The 21,439-nt window shown below is 50.5% G+C and overlaps 2 protein-coding genes and 1 long non-coding RNA gene across 3 annotated transcripts; 2 read left to right on the top strand and 1 right to left on the bottom strand.

Moving 5' to 3' along the window:
* The first annotated feature begins 1,796 nt into the window (after window positions 1–1,796).
* Window positions 1,797–8,059, top strand: NPFFR1 (neuropeptide FF receptor 1). The gene is made up of 3 exons (XM_026104799.2): window positions 1,797–2,085; window positions 5,668–5,767; window positions 7,056–8,059. The coding sequence occupies exons 1-3, from the start codon at window positions 1,896–1,898 to the stop codon at window positions 7,906–7,908; spliced, it is 1,143 nt and encodes a 380-aa protein (XP_025960584.2). The 5' UTR covers window positions 1,797–1,895; the 3' UTR covers window positions 7,909–8,059.
* On the bottom strand, window positions 5,401–7,060 carry LOC135328681 (uncharacterized). Its single transcript, XR_010389640.1, has 2 exons — window positions 6,887–7,060; window positions 5,401–6,077 (listed from the first exon to the last, which is right to left on the bottom strand). It is a non-coding gene; the product is annotated as an uncharacterized LOC135328681 (long non-coding RNA).
* A 51-nt stretch (window positions 8,060–8,110) lies between the features above and the next one.
* Window positions 8,111–21,361, top strand: PPA1 (inorganic pyrophosphatase 1). Its single transcript, XM_026104832.2, has 11 exons — window positions 8,111–8,304; window positions 8,404–8,468; window positions 12,134–12,187; window positions 12,750–12,869; window positions 15,903–15,989; window positions 16,283–16,409; window positions 16,892–17,019; window positions 17,966–18,051; window positions 18,278–18,347; window positions 19,180–19,219; window positions 21,013–21,361. The coding sequence occupies exons 1-11, from the start codon at window positions 8,241–8,243 to the stop codon at window positions 21,042–21,044; spliced, it is 873 nt and encodes a 290-aa protein (XP_025960617.1). The 5' UTR covers window positions 8,111–8,240; the 3' UTR covers window positions 21,045–21,361.
* Window positions 21,362–21,439: the final 78 nt, after the last annotated feature.

Genomic DNA, 21,439 nt, shown 5'->3' with positions numbered 1-21,439 from the left:
GCGGGAAGGCGATGCTGGAGACTTGCCGAAGCGGAGGTCCGGCTTGCCCGGCACCGGCCCGCGTGGCCCAAGGGCTTCGCCCCGGGGCTGCTCACCTGTAGGGGGGACAGGTATCCCCGTCGCCATGGCGACGGGATGCTGTGATGGCCGCGGGGGCCGCGGGGGGCTCGGTGCGGGGGGCGCCGCGGGGGCGGGCGGGGGGAGGCGCCGGCTGCGGCGGGGGGCCGGCGTGACTCATGCGCCGGCTCCGCAAAGCCGGGGCCGAGCGGCGGCCGCGCTGCCGCCGGAGCCCCCCGAGCCGCCCGCATGCCGGCGCTGCGGCCGCCCGCCGAGGAAGGTGAGCGTCCCCCCGCGCCCCCCGGGGCCGTCCCCCACCCCAGGCGACGGCCTTCCCCCGCTCCCCTCCTTCGGGCTCGCGTCCCCGGCGGCTCGGCCGCTCCTCGCCCCGCTGCCGGCTGCCTCCCTCTGCCCCTGAGCCTTCCTCGCTGCCTCCTCCTCCTCCTCTGCCGCCGAGTGGGCAGTCCCCTCCTCACCCCGGGAGTGAAAGTCCGGCAAAGTTTCATGCTTAAAACGGGGCCCGGCGGAGACGGGGGGAGGCAGGCGAGCCCCTCCGGGGGTCTTCCCTGGCCCCACCGCGTCCCCTTCCCGGGGACTGCTGCGGCCGAGGAGCCCTCGCTGCCAGCGTCGGGCCTCTGCGACTGCTCCGCTCCCCAAGGGCCCTGCCGCCGCGGCCGACACCGATCTACCGGGGCGGCTGTGAAGGTACAGCCGGCAAGGTCGATGCTGCGGAGGCAGCGGGGGACCAGCGCCGACGGGACAGGACGGCGAGGTGTTGCTGGCTGGAGGGAGCACGGCAGCCTGCAGAAGGTCGCTGCCGGGGGTGCAAGGGGTCTTCGGACCAGCCCAGCCGGGGACTCACCTGATGGGGGGCTTGCTGTTTTGGAGGCGCTTGCGGGGTTGTGGGTTTCACGGGCTGAAGATGATTCCTGGCCAAGTCAGTCTTTGCAGAAAGTCCGTGCGTCCTGGCGCATCCAACCCCAAATGCGCATCGATGACGCGGGGAGGCTCTTCGCTCCTTCTGCCCCCCGAGGTCTTCCTTTCCAAGCGTGCAGAGTGAGCGCTGGCCAAAGCAAGCCCTCTTCTGGTGATGAGGTACTTTGGCTTCGCAGGGGAGAAGATAATATAAGGGGTGTTACAGCTCACATTGGAAAGCTCAAAAGCGAGAAGAGGAGGAGAGCAAGCAAGCGCTCGCGGCCATCTCTAACGCCTCAGGCCAGCAAGAGCGGGAGGCGGACAACACGGACACCGCTCCCGTGCCTGAGCGCTGCAGCGGCCGGAGATCCACGAGACCGATTTCTTTCTGCACCCCGCTTTCCTTGCACAATCCCTCAGGAAAAAAGGCCAGGAGAAGAGGATTCCTTCTGGGTGTCTTTCATCGTTCAATAAAATAAGTATTGGCCGTTGAGGGCAATATATCATGACCTCTCCTGTGCTTTCTGCAGAGCCATTTCACCGGTTCATGCTGAACCAGCATGAAGAGCGGGACTCAAAGCACAGACATGGTACGGCTGGTGGTCTCTGTGCCTTTTATCCCCTTCTCCCTTTCCGTCTGGCTCCGCTTAATCATAAACTCGTGCATTGGCGCTTATTTCCTATATGCACAGGGAAACATAGGTATAAATAAATACGAGAAAAAAACACCTCCTAGAGCATTAGAAAAGTGCGGGGGCGAAGGAGATTATCACTTTATCCTCTTCCTACTTGATTTTTCTGCCTTCCCTTCCCCAGGCCCTTCCAACGGCAGCTGGCCAAATTCCAACGCGAGCGAGAGCCACCGCTTGAGGGAAAACTACACCTTCTTGGCGTACTACCAGCACTCCTCCCCCGTGGCCGCCATGTTCATCCTGGCCTACGTCTTCATCTTCCTCATGTGCATGATCGGCAACATCCTGGTGTGCTTCATCGTGGTGAAGAACCGCCAGATGCGGACGGTCACCAACATGTTCATTCTCAACCTGGCCATCAGCGACCTGCTGGTGGGCATCTTCTGCATGCCCACCACCTTAGTGGACAACCTCATCACAGGTGAGCGGGGAAGCGCATGGGGACCCGGGTAACACGAGACGAGACCTAAGGGCACAAGGGGGGAGAAAGCGGTGGACACCAGAGAAAGAGTCCCCTTTGGCCGGTGTGGCCTTGGTATTCGAGGGGAAGGGCAATACTAGGTGACACAAATACAGTTCTGTCCTGCAAACGAAATCTGGAAGCAGTTTTTCTCCCATTCCTACAATTCTACCCTCAAAACTCCCTCCTGTGGGTGCCTTTTTTGCTGAGGATGAGGAGGGCAGTCAGCCAGGTCTGATGGAGGTATAAAACCATGAGGTTGCCTTAAGTCTCTTTAAGAGGAGGAGGAGGCTCAAAGTTATTTTAATTGGGAGTTCTTTTATCTGTTCTTGGCCAGTGAACATGTCGATCACAGTCTAGTCTGGTTTTTCAGACTTTTCCTCTGCAGCCACAAGAGCTAAACATTTCTTTCTCTTCAAAAACAAAAAAGGGAAAAGAAAAGCCAAGATTCATGCATGCACACACGGCTCCAAGGGCACCAGGACATAAAACCTCCCAAGGCTTGGCACCGCTGTGGGCGCTCCCGGAGATGGAGCACATCTCTGCAGAGCAGGATGCAGAGCGCTCCGACGTCCCTTTGGACGGGCGGGCTCGTTGCCAGCCGTAGCTGAGAAAAAGAAACAGCATAAGAGACTGCTTTTGAGAGTCTGCCAGCCTCTGGATGCCATCAAGGGGACCATGGGAGGCAGATCCCAAACAGGACCGAGGCGAAACAAGAGCTCCTGCACAGCACTTTGAGAGCGCGTTGCCTCTCCCTGCTGTCGGCTTCATCAGCAAGAAGAGGCCACGTCATGGCCTCTCCCCACCTTTGCTCGGCTCGCGGGTTTGCTCGCCTGTGGCCCTTCGCGGGGGGGTTGTCACTGCAGAGCAAGGCGCTTTGCTTCCCGGTCCCTCCCCGCTCCTCCCAAACCCCAGGTTTTGAAGGACACACGATGGAGCGATGTGCCTGATGCGGGCCTGGAAGGAGCTGTGCCGCTCTGAAGCTGCCTGGGGGCTCTGCTCACACACGCAGAGAAGAAGAAATCCTCAGTTAATCTGCGGCATTTGCCAAGGCTGCTTTTGATTCCTCCTCGCCTTTCTCGGCACAACTGCACCTTTTCCAGCAGTCGTTCGGCAGACACAGGACGAGCGTGCTTTATTACATTTTTTTGCACAGCCGCTCCAGTGTCTGGGCTTCTCTGATGTTATCTGCAGCTCCCTCACCCAAGACTCGGCACTTATCGGGAAAGGCAGCCAGCCTTGCTGCCGGGGGTTCGTCACACCCGCCGCCCCGCAGCGAGGAGCCGGGATCCAAGTCACGCCGCAGCCCTGGGACCGCCGGAGGCAGGTTTACGCAGCGCTCGCGACCTCCACGGCCCGTAACAAGCAAGGAGAGGCTCTTGCTCTCCGCCGTCTGCAGCCAGCACCCGAAACAGGGCACACCAAGCCCCCTCTTCCCACCCTTTCTGCCTCTCACAAGTACCGCAGCTGATAAACAGGCCAAGCCAGGCCCTTAACTGCATCTTTTTAGCACTCCCATCTCCCAGCTAATAATTCCCATTGCCTCTTACTACGCATTTGCTTTTAAGCAGAGTTGTTGTTGATAATAATACACATTAGGCTAAAGTCCAGCTGTCTTTGCCCTGTTTTATCTAAGCAGTGCTAATAGAAAAAAAAAAGGCAATAAAAATATCACTTGTTTTGGGGAGAGGTTATCATTTTATTTATAGCTACTATTTTAGGGTTAAATAAGTCTGGGTTTTTTGAGTTTTTTGACATTTTGTGGCAAAGTAAGTGTGACCTTAACACTGCATTTACGTATTTCTTTATCTAAAGTTCAGCTGTGCTCTGACAAGCGGCTTGGAAAGAATCCTCTTGTCGCACCAGCCCTCTCGCTGCATCGATTTAGCTCTCTCTGGCTATTGACCTTTCTGAAGATAAAACTGTGGTTTCCTGCTCCTTGTGCCTGCAGCATGAGCACAGCAAAGCTTACCCGAAGCGGTGACCACCCGCGGCACAGTGCCGGGGCTCCCTTTCCCAGGGCCGCAGCGTGGACACGTCCCCTTGCGCAGCTGGACATCCCTGCCGGGAGAAGGGATCTGCAGGGGCGGCCGGCCGCGGTCGGTGATGTCCCGAGGAGGCTGCAGGAGCATCTGCCGGCGGAGGGGGAGACGGCCGGAGCCCCCGTCCTGCCCTGCCCTCCTTGCCTTGCCCTGTGTCCCCAGCCCGCACTTGGGGACGTGATGGCAGGTCCAGATCCCAACCAAGCGGGCACAGGTGGCAGCAAGCAGAGCCGCGCTGTTGAGAGCCCCGCTGGGCAGCTCCCTGAAGGCACACCAGGTTTGTGCAGGAATTAAAATCCCCTGATGAGCCTAAGAAGAGACCTTTGGTCCAGCACGCAGGTAAAGGGCAAAAACATGAGTTTAAGGGATGCAGGTTTCAGAATAAAGGCGGAAGCGGGCTTCTCTCCTACCAAGTAAAACCCTCTGTGCAGGACATAAAGCCCACACTTAAGTCCACAACCAGGTAAGGCAGGAAGCCTGCCCAAGCCGTCCTCGGGGAAGGAGAAAAGCAAGCAACACTATAGACTTGGGCATCGAGCTCCTCTAGCTTCAAAGGCGTCTAGTACCTTTTTCAGCCACACAGTATTTTAAATGTAAAATGGTTTTGGTTACACTATGGCCCCAGGGTAATATAAGATCCCCTATACTACACGTTGCCATAAGCCACATCCAAAGCTTGGTATTTAGGTTATCTGTGTTTGTATCTGGTTAAACGCGGTAGCCTATTTGTCAGACGTTTGTTATCTTAATATAACGTGGACTCATACTATAACGACATGCTTGCACAGCACTTTGAATTGCTGGAAATATCTTAACAGGGGTCAAGATACAAGATTAAAGCTCTTACGATCAAGGATCCCAAGGCTGGTCCTCGTGATAACAGTTAGAGACCTACGATTGAAAGAGAAATGACAAGGCAGAACATTATAATGACAGTTTGCTCTTAGATTTTCTAAGAAAAATATTGTCCACCCTTAGGACCAGGATTGAGCATCCCCCCAGAAACAGGCCAGAAATCACACAGTGGATGGGGACATCTAGAGGAAGCTGCTGATGGATCCAGCTGAAGCAAACGCATTTATAAACTCTGTCCCTTCAGCAGGTTACCAGAAATGGAGAAGGCCTGCAGCAGCTCGGCGGGCTGCCCGGCTCCCTGGCTGCGGCGAGAGCCGGGCTGCACGAGGCAATGGCTCGTCTCGCGTGCCGCCAAGAACGAGCAACTAAAAGCGAGAAGTTAATGAGCATCTCCCACAGGCTCTGCACGACATATGGGTTAGGCAGCCCCTGCCTCCTCCAGGGAAAATTTTGCTGCTCTTCTCATTATGGTTTTCTTTGAGAAGAGAAAAGTAGTCAGCTCAGGTTCATGATCCCTCTGCCAGCTTGGAGCACTTCCGATGAGGGAAATCATGAGCCGTGACAGCCTCTTGGCCCACCTCGCCAAGCCACGGGCAGCCCTGGGTTGGCGTTTCGTGGAGCCACCTGACGCGCTCTGTCATTCCAGGTTGGCCCTTTGACAACGTCATGTGCAAGATGAGCGGCCTGGTGCAGGGGATGTCCGTCTCGGCTTCTGTTTTCACCCTGGTGGCCATCGCTGTGGAAAGGTACGTTGGCACACGGCAGCTCTTGCACGCCGTTGCCCCGCAGGGTGTGAGGACGCGTGGGTCAGATCGAAGGTCTGCCTGGCTCAGAAGCCTCTCCCGAATAACGTTCAGGAAGCAGCATCAAGCCAGGGCAAGCATCCCGGGATGCATCCCCCGCGAAACCGTGCAGAGGCCCTCTTCGTTTGAATGCTGGGAGTCAGGAGTGTTTTCCCCTCTTTCGCCAGGAGACCACAAAGCTTCTCGGAAAAAGTTCGTGGGACGTCCCAGCAAGGTGTCTGCTTGCTGTCACTTCCTCTTCTCCCAGGCCCATCTAAAAAATATCCCAACAAACACAGCTGTGTTTTGCTTGGTAAAAAAGCATGCTTTTCTTCAGAACACCTTCCCATCTGAGGGTTCAAAATAGGAAAGCCAGAGAGATGTCACAGTCTCCTTCTGCAGTCAAAAGTAGTATGTAACGAACAGCCCATCCATACCTTTGCATCCCCTAAGTGCATCTGACCCACAGCGTAAGGAGGGAGCACTCGGCAGCAAACACCTTACCCTAATGATTGCAAATTATTTCTGGGCAAAATCCCACAAAGTAGGGGCTGGTGTTTACCAGGGAAGAGGCATCGGTGAGAAAACAAAGCTAACACAAAACTGAGTTGAACTCCCTGTGCTTTAAGGTTAAGCGGCTGTTCACCTCCACTCCCAGGGCAATGGATAAATTTCTTCAGAAAAGGCCTCTCATACAAGGAAAAGGGGCTTTTGAGCTTTTTGGAGTTACCTCCCACAATCTTGCAAGTCTAATAGATGGAGGCAGCTGGGGAAGGAAGAGCTAATCCTTTGGGACTTTAGGAAGAAGGGGAAGAGGAGGGTCAAGGGGAGGCATTCCCAAAGAAATGATGTAATGCAGGGCAAGGCTGAGAGAGGGATGGACTCTGGCACTGCTAATGCAGGTGGCCTTGCTCCTGGGGATCTTAGAAAAAGGATGGGGCGGTAAAGCACCACCCAAGCGAGGGACGGCAGGGATTAAAACAAACCAGCAGCTCAGATGTGTTAAAAGAGAAGTCAGAGGAGCTCCTAGGCCTTTGGTTGTCACACCGGTGAGGATCAGTGGGGGAAAGGGGCTGTATTTACCCCGAACACTGCTTGACCTTCAGCTGCCACAGCGCACGCAGAGGGACGGAGATGGAAAGGCACTTTGGCCAGATGCATCCTTTTCTCTCCCCCAGCCTGCGCTGGCATGCATCACTGGCACGTCAGCAGTCCCCAGGGCCATCACCGTTTGCCTTCCGCCCTCTCCTAGGTTTCGCTGTATCGTCCATCCCTTCCGGCAGAAGCTGACGCTGAGGAAAGCCCTGGTCACCATCGTCGTCATCTGGGTCCTGGCCCTGATCATCATGTGCCCCTCCGCCATCACCCTGACGGTCACGAGGGAGGAGCACCACTTCATGGTGGACACCTACAACAACTCCTACCCGCTCTACTCCTGCTGGGAGGCCTGGCCCGACACGGGCATGAGGAAAATCTACACCACCGTGCTTTTCTCCCACATCTACTTGGCGCCCCTCGCCCTCATCGTTGTCATGTACGCCCGCATCGCCTTCAAGCTGTTCAAGTCCGCGGCGCCCGCCGGCGGCTCCCAGGCGGAGGAGCCGGAGGGGCGCCGGGTCTCCAAGAGGAAGGCGAAGGTCATCAACATGCTGATCATCGTCGCGCTCTTCTTCACGCTCTCCTGGCTGCCCCTGTGGACGCTGATGCTGCTGACGGACTACGGCCGCCTCAGCGAGCGCCAGCTCCGCCTGGTCGCCGTGTACGTCTTCCCCTTCGCCCACTGGCTGGCCTTCTTCAACAGCAGCGCCAACCCCATCATCTACGGCTACTTCAACGAGAACTTCCGCCGGGGCTTCCAGGAGGCCTTCAAGGCGCCCTGCTGCTCCCCGCGGCGCCGCCACCGCGGCGCCTACTCCGAGCGCAGCCACAGCCGCGGCCCCCTCTTCGGCGCCCGCAACCGCGTCTCCGCCGGGGCGCAGCCCAGCGACTCGGCGCCCCCCTCCGAGGCGGCGCCCCCCGCCCCGCCCCGCGGCCGCCTGCTGCGCCACGGGCTGCCGCCGCCGGGCGCCCGCGGCGGCACCGGCGTCCCCGCGTGGGGCCTGTGAGCGCGGCCCGGGCACCGCGCGGCGCCGCCACCGCGTCGCGCTTCGCCGGCGACCCCAATAAACGGCTCCTCCCGCTGCTACCGCCTCCCTCCCTGCCGGCGACGGCGGGACGCGAACCCGCGGCGCCGCCGCGCCGGCCGCCTCCGCGCGCATGCGCCGCCCGCGCCCACGCGAGGGGGCGGGGCCGGGGGGAGCGGCGCGCCTGCGCGGTGGCGGGCCGGGCGCGGCGTGGCGCGCGCGCGGCGGGGCGGGGGGGGCGTTAGTGCGTGCGTGCGCGCGCGGAGCCGTTAGTGCGCGCGCGGCGGCCGTTGGTGCGTGCGCGCGGCGGCAGCATGGCCGGCTACAGCGTGGAGGAGCGCGCGGCGCCGCACAGCCTCGAGTACCGGCTCTTCTTCAGTGAGTGCCCCCTCTTCCCCCCCCCACCTCCATCGCCGGGGCTGGCCGCGGAGCTGCCCCGCGGCGGCCGCGGTAGCTAACGGCTGCGTTCCCTTGCAGAGGACGGCCGGGGGCAGTACATCTCGCCGTTTCACGACATCCCTCTCTACGCGGATGGCAGTGAGGTAATGGGGGCGGCGGGGCTTCCGAGGGGAGAGGCCGGTACCCCCCAAAAAAACCGAAAAAAAGAAAAAAAAAACCCAAAAAACCAAAAAACCCCTCATCGCTGCCGCTCTGGGGCGTGCGGATAAGTATCGCGCTCATATTGCCCAATTCCCGTGCCCGTCTGCTCGCTAGCGCTAGCTTGAAATTCCCGAGGTTGCGGGTTCCGGGTTGTCCACGTCGCTTCCTGGGAGCCGCACCTGGGCGGGCAGGGTCGCTGGAGCTCGTGAGGAGCCGGGGCCCTCCGCCCCCTCCCACAAGCCGCTGAGGTAGGAGGAAGCAGAAGAGGAGACTGAGGGAGAGGATCTCATTCTGATGTTCTTTCACTAGTGTAGGATGCAAGTAACTGTCCTGGGCTTGCCCACGGGGTCGCACAAAACCACTTTGGCTTAAAAAAAGGCATTTCTGTAGTTAACAATGCTGCATTCTTTCCCCTGGAGGTGTATGCTACTGCTGCATGATATTTCAGGCTTGGGTTTTGACTGCATTAAGGTTGCTCTGTGCCACAAGCCTGCAATCTGATCAGCTGCTGAATAGAAGGTGAGAACATTAAATTCTTGTTACAACAGCTCCTAGAGACTCTTTGCCTTGCAAAAAGAGCAGCTGGGGAACCTGCCACCTGCAGTGATGCAGTTTTACATCCTTCAGGCAGCCAGCAGTTTGTCAAATTAGGCTGCTCTAAACCACCATCTAAAATTCTTCAGCTGTGGGAGCCCTAGGAAACCATAGCAGCTAGTTTTCAGTTCTCACCGAACACTTTTTCAGTGATAACTTGGGCTCTTTGGCGGTGTTTCTTCCCTTTATCGGCTGACTTTTGTTTGAGAAGCCTAGTGGAGGATACTGAGCTAATGAAAGTGATAAACTGTAAGCTTTCTGAACCTCTAATAATCTTTGAGTCATGCCATAGCACTTTCCTAGACACTTGTGGGAGCCCTCCATGGAAGCTGAACTGAATGAGTCATTCCATGCTGTCGTACTTGGGGCAGGAGCTTGAATTCCAGTGCGAGTCCTTCTTGAGGTGCTTTCATTGTCTTTGCTACTTTGAATTTCCCTTCTTTCTGTTATGTGAGGCAAGCTGTAGGAGTCATCCATCCAGCTGACTTCCCGCGGGGCTTACGTTTATCTGTTGCTTCTAGTTTGCTGGAGGGTGCTGTTGAGGTGGGTGTAGAAAGGATGTGAACAGCAAGTGCTTTAGCAATATGTAGCTCAGTGAAATGAACCCTCTGTCAAGCTGCTGGCTAGGTTAGGGCTCAAGTCAGTATATACATATCCCACCTCTGCCCCAAGTTCTGAGAATTGTTATGAGGAAAATGGATGTATAACATAAGTTATTAAGGGAGAGCCCCCCCCGATCGCCTGTGCAAACTCCTCACTGTCCACAATCTTTCTCCCAGTAAAAATACAGTAGGAAGCAGTATTTGCTCACCAAAGGATGAATCCAGCCCTGCTGTCTGAGAGCGTCCAGACAGGGCACGGTAAAGGAGTCCGTTGGCTGGCTTTTATTACTGCATAGTATTTCCTTCTCTGCAGAAGTGTGGAGGTACAGGGTAGTTACGGGAAACAAAAGCGCAAACAGAAGAGTAAGCAGAAAGGGAGCCTGCCTCCTTGAAAGCAGTCAATTTTAGCTTTGTGATGGGGTTGTTGGCTCAGCTTTGAGAAGGGGTTCTCAAAACACGCTTTGTCAGGAAATCTGAGGTGGCTTTTAGCTGCTCAGAAGGAAAAAGACAGATTGTAATTGAGGACAGTGGCAAAGCAGTTTCTGTGGTTGATTGGGAAACCAGCTTTCAAAGACGGATGTCTGGAAGGTAACTCGGGCAAAAACAGTTCAGACAGCATTAAGCTTTGCAGATGATCACAAAATAGGTTGGGAAAGTCCTGGGGGGTGAGGAGGTCTCTGTGGATTAGTAATGATTAACAGACGAGCCAGGACTACTGGTGTCCCTTCAGGTACTTAGTGCCGCTTGCCAATGCCTCTGTGCCAAGTCATTAAGAGTCACCGGTATTGTGAAGGTCACTGGCTCCAAAGTTGCGCAATAGGACTGATCACTTGGACCTCTCTGTGGCTTCAGTGCCTCTCTGGGGAGGTTTTTCTTGTTACTTAGAAGGTTTATTAGCAGCTGTGATAGGGAACCCAGCTTAGAACAAAAGGTTACCTTACTCTGTCTGGGCTCCTTGATCTTTATCCTTATACTTCTAAGACATTTGAGAGGATTGCAGAGTTGTTTTTTTTAAGTGTAGGGCTGGGGTATGCTAACCTTATCCATACCTGTATGCCTTGCACCCCGTGTAGTGTTCCAAATGAATGACCTTGGGCCACTCGCTGGGTATCCTCAACCAAGGCAGATCTGTCAGTTGAACTGTCGGACTAGGGGAAAATGTGAGCATAAGTTCCTAGAAACTTTCCCTGAACGTGTCAAAGATGCACCCCCAAGTCCTTTTTCCTCGCCTACAAAGCCTTATGTGCCCTTTTTAACCAGTCCCAATCCGCCTTATTCCTCACCTTACGTTACATTTTTTTATATTTCTCTCTATATAGAGAGAGATACATACACACATACCCTTTTGCATTTAAGTTGGGAATTGGCAGTGGCCATCCCCCTGCAATTAAGGGACTGTAGTGAACTTTTGTTAGGGAAGAATGTGAGCAAAGTCAATGACATAACAGCACTGATTGCACAATAGCAATCCAATTATGGTGCAATATAGGTGGAAGGGATTTAATGTGTCTTGTATTACCTCTTGCAGTGCTAATACTGCTTAACCTGGAGATTAGAAAACTTGTTGATGCGAGGGAGCAAAGCTTGACTTTTTTGTTAAAAGTATTAATCTCATAAAATGGCAGGTGTTAAGATTCAGGTGTGAAAGATCTTGTTTTCTTGGGGAAGAAGGGATGCAGACATTGAGCTCTCAAAAGCACCGTCAGCCTAGCTGGAGTCAATGGGAGGTATTTTCAAGTGCCACCCGTAAACTAGATACTGCAGGGGGTTGTTCTACTCCACTCCCCCATGCCTCCATATCCTTGCATTATGGCCTGCCAAAAAAAAAGTCTGCTTTTATAGGAGGGTCAGCTTGGGGAGAGGAAGCTAGGACATCTTTTCCTGTGTCAAGACAGTTTAATTACAGTATTTTGTATTGACTTTCTTTGTGTTCAAGACAGCATGTAGATACCTGCATTAATAAATAGATGGCTTACTCCTGTAAGTATTGTCTGTTCTAAATTGCCAGGATGGCTTTTGCTGTAGAAGGTAAACACTCTGTGTTTAATGAATGTGCCTAAAACCTCATTTTGTTAAGCCCAGAATTGTTTATATGCAGCTGGATTTGATTCATTTGAACCTGCTGTTTTGTGACCTAAAAATATGATGGAGATGTTCACAGGTTGCAACTGATAGAAAAATGTGTTGATAACCTACAATCTAGCTGGTGTTTTTGCATGGGATTAAAATTAGTCTGAGTGATGACATGTGACTAACTGCACTGTGGGACTCTTCTGTTGTGTGTGTCCAAACTGGCACCGGAAGAAGCAAAAAGTTTTATGGTTTTCATGCAAAGTACTTACGTGTGTGTCCTAGTTCAAAGTGTGGTCTTGAAATTCCTTCCCATTAACTGATATTTTTGCTTTTTCCAGAATGTGTTCAACATGGTTGTGGAAGTACCTCGATGGACAAATGCTAAAATGGAGGTAACTATATTAAACTTCCTGCCCTAAGTATTCAAACTGACTAGTTTATTAGTCTTTGGCTTTGTTGATTCTCTCCTCCTCACCCTCACTTCTTCATTCTGAAAAAGGGTAGCCCAATGTTTCTGGCTCTGTAACTTGATAGAAAATAATTCACCCCTGCTAAATAAGGCCTTTCAAAAGCTGCAGTACTGCAGATGTCTTGTCAAGCAATTTTTCAAGACTCAATGCCTACTCCCTGTGTAAAAATATACTTAGCACTAGAGGCATAATATGGAGGCTGAGACTTGCAGAAGTCAGGATAATTTGATTTTTCTTCTGTGACTTCTGATTAAAGCAACATCTTAGGAGTCTCAACCCCATCTCTGGTTCTGACACGGATAAGTCTGCTGAAAACTGAATCTTGGGAGCTGGTGACGCAATGGGAACTGTCCAGTATTTACTTTTGGCCTCAGTGGTAGCCGTTGGCCTCTGCGCTTGTTAGTTAGCAGTCAACTTCATAAAAATTGCTTAGGTTTTCTTAGCAAGCAGAGTAAAGACAGATTTTTTGCAATTTTTCTTCTAGATCGCAACAAAGGATCCCTTAAACCCAATTAAGCAAGACGTGAAGAAAGGAAAGCTGCGTTACGTAGCTAACGTGTTCCCCCATAAGGGTTATATCTGGAATTATGGTGCCATTCCTCAGGTACTGTAGCGAGTCTCTGTGACTCACTCTTTCGGGTGGGGAGCAGGGAGGGTGGGGAGCCGTTGAGACCATCTTGGTAAGCTTGCGTGTGCCTTTGATTACTACCGAGTTAACAAGGAAGATCAGCTGAAGGTCTGATGTGGAACATACATGCAGTTGCAAATGATATGATCTTGCTAATGAGGAAGACTTGTTGAGAGAGCAGTGGTAATTATAAGCAGAAATCTCAAGAGTATTAGCTTGCAGCTAATACTGTAAACAAGCTGTTGGAAACTTTAAGGATGAGCAGCTGCTGTTAGTGAAGTGCCAGCTGTGTCACTTCTCTGCTTGACTTTGGCCACTTAACAGTTCAGTTGGACAGTAGCTTATAGGTCCTTGTCTTTGGATGAAGGGAGCTGTCACTGCAGAAGGAAGATGAAGATGCATAGTGGGCATCTGGCAACACAACATACTCTGTTCCTGCCTGGTAAAGCATAAAGAGCCAAAGTTTTAAGGTAATGGTACAGGATCTAGGTGTACAGCTCCTAAGCTGACTCTTTACAAGTGAAATAGCGATCATTTTGGACTTTGTACGTGGATAATAACAGCCTCCAGATCTATTCAGGCTTTCAAATCTTTCTGGTTTTTGGCCTCTTACTGTTCAGAGTCTGGAAAACCTCTACAATACACAGCACGACTCAAATGTGTTGACCTGTTGGACTATGATAGATGCCCAGTTCTCAGTGTTGGCACTCGGTGGCAGAGAGGCACTCGGAAGTCCAGAGACCGCATGAGGCAGATATCTGCAGTTGCACAGATAGGTTTTTGCTTGAAGTAGCTGGCTAGAGGCAGGGACCAACAGAGATGGTGACTAGAAACAGTGCTCTTAATTGACGGGTGTCTGCTGGGTGCATAGAAACTTTGAGCAAGGGTGTTTGCCTCTGATTCTCTTTAAGGCTTGAGGTTCCTTTAGGTAAATAAATTCCATCAGTGACAGTGGAAACACTCTGAATTTTTCCAGTTGTGGTCTTGATAGCAGTACATATCAGGTATTTTCTCTAAATGTCTTCCATAGCTTCTGGGTGGAGGACTCGAAATAGTTGTTGCTTTGAAACAAATGTAGAAAGTACATGTACATCTCTTGCTGAAGGTAATGAGCAGCAAAAATCCCCAGTCCATGTCTTTCTGAGCAAAAACCCTTCAATTGAAATCCAGTGGGATCTTCTAATCACTCTTAACAAATAGCAGGAAAGGGAAGGCTTCTTCAAGGACATGTCTGCTGTCTTCCGTGCTTCTTTTGTGAGCGCTCAAACTTTCTTGCAATTTTTGAAAGGCCTGCCAGGTCTGAGACTAGGGCCTACAGTTGCCCGAGAACTGTTCTGTTAGCATGACTTTACTGTTCTTTAGGCTTAAGTTGTTTTGAAGGTTGGCTTGATAAGCAGTTTTTTCACATCTGACACTGATGCTCCCCATACTTGATGCAGCTAAAATCCGGCTGGGGCATGGTATGGCATCTAGCTATGAGGGCCAGCTGAAGGGTCTAGTGGAGAGCTACAGAAATGATTGTACCTCTAGAAACTATAAAGAGAGAATGAAGGAATCGGATGCTTTTGTCTGAATAAGAATGGAGGAATGCAGGTCTTCACATGCATAAAATGTTGCTGCAGAGTGAGAATAAATAGGGACTGAATTGTTTGCCCTCTCTGTTGTGGAGAGAACAAGTAATGGGCTTAACTTGAAAATCCTCTGCTCCAGTTTATACCCTGGAGAAAATCTCTTCCATGGCCAGGGTAACAAAGTACCAGAATGGATTGTCTGAAAATGATTACCTAGAGTTGGTCTTGCTTTGTGTGGAGGGATGAGCCAAACATCTCAAGGTCTCTTCCAACCCTTCTCTGTGATTTGAAGTTTTACATGATAAAACACCTTGGCTTGTGAAATAATAATTTCTAGGTCCTACGCAGAGAGTTTCTGTTTGAATTCTGAATGCATTATCAGCTCTTGTCCAGCTAAGCAGACTTTCAGTGCTACTTTGAAGTCAGTCTAACTACTGGGAAGGGTTCTCCCATGCTATGTCTCAGTTTTGTGGATGGAAGTGGTGGTTCAAGGTTAGACTGTTTTCTGCTTGCATGGATTCTGCAGTCAGTTTCTTTGTTAAGGATTATGACTTTCGATGCCTTCACTCAGTCGTGTGTTACTGGACCCAAAGAGGCTTGCGCTTCAAGGGCGAGCAACTCCCTTCAGCACCACACACATTTCAGTACGTTCCCCTCGGTGCTTTAGATGCACCGCGAGGTCGTGACGGTAGTTATGTCCCAGAGTGCAGGCATCTGGGAGGAGCATTCCTTTTATCTCAACAGCCTTACAGTTAGGTGCTCCTTATGATGGAAGTGAGCACTACATCCTTTCACTCCTGATCAGAGGTGTGTGGTAAGCAGCTGTTATGTTAGGAGGCATAGCGCAAATACCTTCTGCAATCCTGCCTTCCAGTTCACAATCTAATACTGCTTCAGCTGAGATACAGTAGGATACTGGGTAGCACAGGATTATTACTGCTGTGGTGTAACAGTGTGTCTTAAAATGTTTAACTAGAAGGAAACAATACACCCTCTCTCTCTTCCATCTCTTTTGAAACAGCTATCTGGAATTCAGGAAACTTCTGTTAAGAAATGAATTGGGAGAGGAACAGGCAGGCAGCCAAATCAATGAATGTTCTTTATAGATGTGAACTTCACCTTTATGCAGTTGTTCTAAAGTTGTTTAACTGAAGAGGAAGTCTGGAAAGATGTTTTGTCTGGAAAGAAGGTTTGTCAGTGGGAGGGAGCAGTTCACCCTTGGCAAAATAAGAACTTTTAACTTAGATTAGAACTGCATTTGCAGGCATGTGTAAAATAGTAGCCCAAACATCAGAACTGAAAGCAAGTGTGCAGTGGGCCATCATCTGTATCCTCAGTGCCTGAATGTATCCTCAGTTGCTTGAAAGAAATAAACCTCCTTTTTGTTTCCTCCTGAAACATGAGAGTTCTTATGAGGCTTGTGTGGTTTTTTTCGTAGACTTGGGAAGACCCAGGTCATAAAGACGAAAATACTGGCTGCTGTGGAGATAATGATCCAGTTGATGTGTGTGAAATTGGAAGCAAGGTAATGCACTGTAAAGAGTAACTGTCTTTTGAAACATGTAATTAATATCTCTGAAGTCAAATCACTTACTGAGTTCTTACCTCTGGTATCTTAATCTGCTGTGTCTCCTCTGTGGTGCCTCTGAAGATTATTGATGAGATCTCAAAGTATGAGCCAAGGCTCATGAAATGCCGATAAGCTACAGCTAATCTCCTGGTACAGAACTGCTTGCTGAACTCTGACAACTTGCACAAACCTGCGTTGCACCTTCCTTGAATGCATCAGTACAGCCAACAAAGTCTTTTTCCTTGCAGGTCTGCTCTCGAGGAGAAGTAATCAAAGTGAAGGTGCTGGGCATACTGGCCATGATTGATGAGGGAGAGACAGACTGGAAGATAATTGCTATCAATACTGAAGACCCTGAAGCAGAAAACTATAATGGTAAGTACCAGGGAGGAGGATGCATGCTAGTATTTCCATTTCTCAGTTGGGTACCTTCAAGAAGCTTTCAAGTCAGAATATTGACTTGCTCCTGCAATGTCACGGAGTCAGTGTACTCATCAAATGTGACGCTGGCCAGGACAGCAGAATAGGGCACTATCATCCTCTACCAAAACAGTATCCTGCTGTTCACTAATTATCCGTCCTTTGCACAGCCTGATAGTGAAGAAAAGGATGGCTGTTCAGCCAGAAGGAAAGGACTTGTCCACTAAATCTCTAACCAAAGCTGTTTAAATGTGTCCGAGCATCTGGCTGAAGCTTCAGGATTTAATCGGAAGCTGAAACACTAACTTCCCTGTCCTTTAGCAGGTACTCACTTTGTGGCTTTAGTGTGACCTGAGGGGCAACTCAGAAGAGCAGGGTGATAACTAAGTAACTTCTGCAGTTGCTGTCTGGCTCACAAACCTTTTCTCCCTGGCTAGATATCAATGATGTCAGAAGGATGAAACCTGGATACTTAGAGGCCACAGTGGACTGGTTCCGAAGATACAAAGTACCCGATGGAAAGCCAGAAAACCAGTTTGCTTTTAATGGCGAATTTAAAGGCAAGGTAAGGACGACGTTCTGCTTTACTGTGAATCTGCAAAGGCACATTGTCCAAAAAGTAAGCTCTAGATGTGTGGGGACACGGATGATGAGTTGCTGAGACACTGGATTTCTGCAGGCTGGTGATAGCTGACTTAGCTTTCTACTATTTTTTCAGCCTACTTGAAAGGGTAGGGGAAACAAGTGGGAGTCAAATGGGAGTGGGCTTGTCCTCTTCAGCAGGAGCAAGGCATCAGGTTGGGTGGGCTGGACCATCCGATTGCCCCTCAGAATGGATGGAACTGGAACGGAGGCTGAGATGTGTGCATGTTCCTGCAGTGTTTTATTCGGCTTCGTCTGTAGTATCAAACCAGGATACTTATTCCCGGTGTTCATGCTAACAAAGGATTGTGTGTGCTTCCTTCTCCGAGCTGCCAGATTAATGCTTGAGTACCTATTACTTCTTAAGAAAAAAGCTGTGATATGATTGGAAGCAGATTCATTTTTTAAATACTTGCAGAGCTAGATTAGGGGTGTCTCTCTTCCTGTTGACGTGCGCAGCAGCTGAGTGACTTGCTACAGTGGAGGAAAGGGTGCAGGTGGGTCAGCATCAACTAGTTGCATTAGACAAACCGGGTAGGAGGAGCAGGGCAGGTGCTTTTGTAGTATAGCCCTTGCCCAAGACTAGAATATCTGGATTCAGTTTCTCTTGGCTTCAGGCTCACTAGGTGACCTTGGCATATCCTCTCATCTTGAAGTTAAAACAATTCGTGTTATAAAATCTCCACTGTTTCAGCTGCTACTCATGGAAGGCAGTCATGAAAGAAGTCCCTTTGAGTACCTTCCTCAGTTAGAAGCTATCTAAAATCAGCCTGTAAATACTGGTGTCTCACGCTATGTAACTGATAGTCTGGGGCGAATGGTCTAGTGTTTACATATAACGCGATGTTTGTTCTCATCTCCAACTTTAGGATTTTGCAGTGAACGTTATCAAAAGCACCCATGAACACTGGAAAGCTTTAGTAGCTAAAAAAACGGATGGAGGGGAGATCAACTGGTAGGTTAACACTTACGTTACAGTACATGTTCCTTTCCCCTAAGCAAATAAGGCTGAAACTTGCTTTCCTGACCATAGAAGTGCTTTCTGTTAGGAGCTCACTGACTCTGCCAGTCTTCTCCTTAAATTTGGCAGCTATAAGAATGTTTCTTAGTATTCCATTGTTTAATACTCCTGGAGGAGAAACTTGGCTTTCACATTCTCACAGGTAACCTTTCTCTTCTAGCACAAATCTGACTGTGTCAGACAGCCCTTTCTGCTGTAGTCAAGAGTGTGCAAAAGCTACGGTGGATGCAGTAAGTACAAATTGGTCCGAGTATCCTACCCCCAATTTCAGTGTCAGACAAAATAAAGTGGTTTGTGTGGTACCATAAACGGTCCTCCCTCTGTGAGCAGTGTTTTGAATACTTGGAATTTTTTGGATGACTGGACTCGGCACCTGTTTCTGGTTAAATACGAAGATGAATGTAGAGAAAGTTGCACATTCTTCCAGAGCCGCCTCCTTGCCCTTAGTCATCTGGGAGACAGAATGCAAAACAGGCTTTGTGTGGGGCCGAATTTCTGAACTACAGCTTTGCTGTCAGCTGTTCAAAGACATCTCCCTAAGCTTGTGAAACACTGTTGTTGGCAATTTGAAGGCAGTTAGAGGAATGGGAGAGGAGAATCGAAATGAAACTATCACCTCAAAGTATGGAAGTGTAACTAGAAAAGTCTTTTCCCCTTGTGTTCCACCAGCACATCATGCGTTGGTGGGTTTTTTATTTTGAAGAGCAGGCTACAGACAAGTGCATAGACAATGGAGCAGTAACTGTTTGTGTTTCAAAACAGATGGCTTTACAGTATGAAGAGAGTGGATGGCTGTTTGTGTTCAGAGCAGAGCACCTCAGGCATGTAGGACATGTACAGAATGAGGAGGCTGAGTGGTGATGACAGCGCTCATGTTGTATGTGAACTTATTTATTTTCTCATAGCTGTCCAGCACTGACTGCCACAGACCAATTTATGCAGCTTTAAACTGTGCTCAGTGAAGATTTGTGCATCTGTAAATGATATTTAGTGGGCTTCAGGTATAAAGTTAACCTCAATTGCTTTGATAGTTGCTACCTGCTAATACTTTTGTTTTTTCAGGCACCACCAGGTAAAGCTGCCAACCCAATTCCCCCTGAAGGTAAGTCTCAAAACCCAGGTTACATTGCAAAGCAGAGTGGAGACTTCCTCAAAGGAATTCAGTAGGAAATCAATAGGAAAATGAGGGTCTTAACTGATAGTTATGGTATGGTTTTAGCACTAGGAAAAATTCAAGCCCCTGTCAGATTTAACTTCTGTCAGTAGTGCTGTTTAATACCTAAATAACTTCTGCTGTTGCCTTAATTTCTTATTTAAGTACATGAGGCTGGCTGCAGGCAGGAGACCTGAGATGCTATAGTTTGCTCCCGAAGAGATGTGGCTTGTGGCAGGTCCCTGGAGCTGGAAGAAAAGCACTTCAGAGCACCAAAGTGTTACAGTAGCAGCAGAGCATTTTCCTCAGTGCCTCGGAAGCAGGGTTTTTATCAGTATAAGGAAAGTGCAAGTGAACCAAAGAAGGGAAGTACTTCATACCCGCAGAGAGGTGTGGTAGAAGTTGGTCACGAATTTGGTTGTTCAGTTGCTGCTTAACCTGCTGATCAGAGTTCTGTCACTGAAAAGTGTCTTCTATAAGCTGATAAAAAGGCTCTTCACACGTCTGAAACATAATGCACTACATTTCAGACATAACTCCCTAAGAAAACTGCAACTGTGGAACAAGTCCTGCTCAGCTGTCTTCCTTTCCTTCTGTGCGAGGTTGTGATAGGCACCTCGTGTGTGAAATCAGGATGTTGCTGTCCTAGGGACAAGACCCAGGGGCAAGTAGGACCTAATGACACAGTCTTGTGAAGAGTCGAGAGCTCACAGCTGTATAGCCAGAGGATGACTGAACAAAGCTGTCATCTTCAGTCTCTTTATGGGTGATATGAAAGGAAACTGAAGGCATGTAATCATGTCTTCCATGCTGGCATGGGAGTTTGCAGTAAGATGAGTTTTACCTTTCCGGGTCAGACAGCTGAGTGTTAGGGAAGCTGAGCGAGCTCTGGATTGCTGCCCTCACCCTGAATGAGTCACGTGCAGTCACTCCCTTTTGGGAGCAATGGTGAACTGAGTAAGGGTGACTTCCTCAGGACAGGTATGAACTGGGCTGCAAGAACCTATTGGAAGTATAATGAAGTTGGTGACGTTAGCCAGTGGAAACCCCTGAACTAATACGGAGCTGGAAGTGATGCATACTGCACCGTGCTTGTCAGTTCCTACCAGGAGTTTTGCTGCATCAGCTCACACAATTTTTATGAACATGGCTTGCTGCAGCGGCGCATGGATATGGCCGTGCCTCCTGCCCACCAAGGGTGGCCTATGCCCAGCTGGCTGGGAGAAGGTGAAAAGACGCCTTTGAACACTCCTTTGCTGTAGGTGATGGAAATGCTTATCTGCTCTGCGCAGCAAACGGGAGGGAATCATCTTGTGGAGGATGTTGAGAAATGGTTCCCTGCCTTGAAGAGTGGTTGGTCTTAGCTATGAAAATGCCTTAAAACTGGCACAATGGGCCCTTCGCCAATGAGTAGTCCATGCCCTGGGTCCCAAGGAGTAGGGCAGGTAGACTACTTGCCTCAACGCTGAGGCATTACATTCAACTGCTGTCTCTTAATTTTGCTTTTGTGCATTCAAAATGCTTCTGCTGATTGTCACACAGAAAGGTGCTGTGGGCTGCAGAGGAAGCACCGCACCTCCCCAAGTACAAGTTGCGCTGCTCTGGGACCTAGGATGTGAGTAGCAGTCGGCCCAGAACCAGACACGCCAGTGCTGCTAGGGAGGCTTGTAGCGTATTTGATATGTATTTGATAAGCGTGTGGCTAATTGTGGATTACATCTCTCTTCCCTTGCTCAATACAGTTGACAAGTGGTTCTACTACCAGAAGAACTAAGGCTGGAAGGCGGATGGCGAAACAACTGTTTTCTTCCCACCACGAAGCTACTACGTGCAGAAACAGAAAAATAGCTTCACTGTCACCAGGACGACCTTGCCTGTAACTTATTCTAATTAGACTTGTGTATCTGCCCGTGGCATGTCTGTGAGGTACTCTGAGGTCTTGTGGCGGCTAGAAATGTAACGTGTAAAACCAAGAGCTTGTGCTTGCCTGGTCTCGCACTAGCCACGTAAGCCAGGACCCGAGCCCAGCTTCCCGTCCGCGGTCTCGCCGTGCATGGGCTGTACGCTAGAAATAAAGACTACTGAACCGTGCGCCGCCCCTTTCTTTCTCGCCGGTGCCGCGGTTCTCGGGGGGAAGGACGGGCCGAGGGGGCGCTGCCCGGGCAGGCG

Source organism: Dromaius novaehollandiae, chromosome 6 (genome assembly GCF_036370855.1).
Source record: "Dromaius novaehollandiae isolate bDroNov1 chromosome 6, bDroNov1.hap1, whole genome shotgun sequence".
Classification (NCBI taxonomy): domain Eukaryota; kingdom Metazoa; phylum Chordata; class Aves; order Casuariiformes; family Dromaiidae; genus Dromaius; species Dromaius novaehollandiae.
Note: the sequence above shows the minus strand (reverse complement) of the source record. Positions and strands in the feature narration are given on the sequence as shown.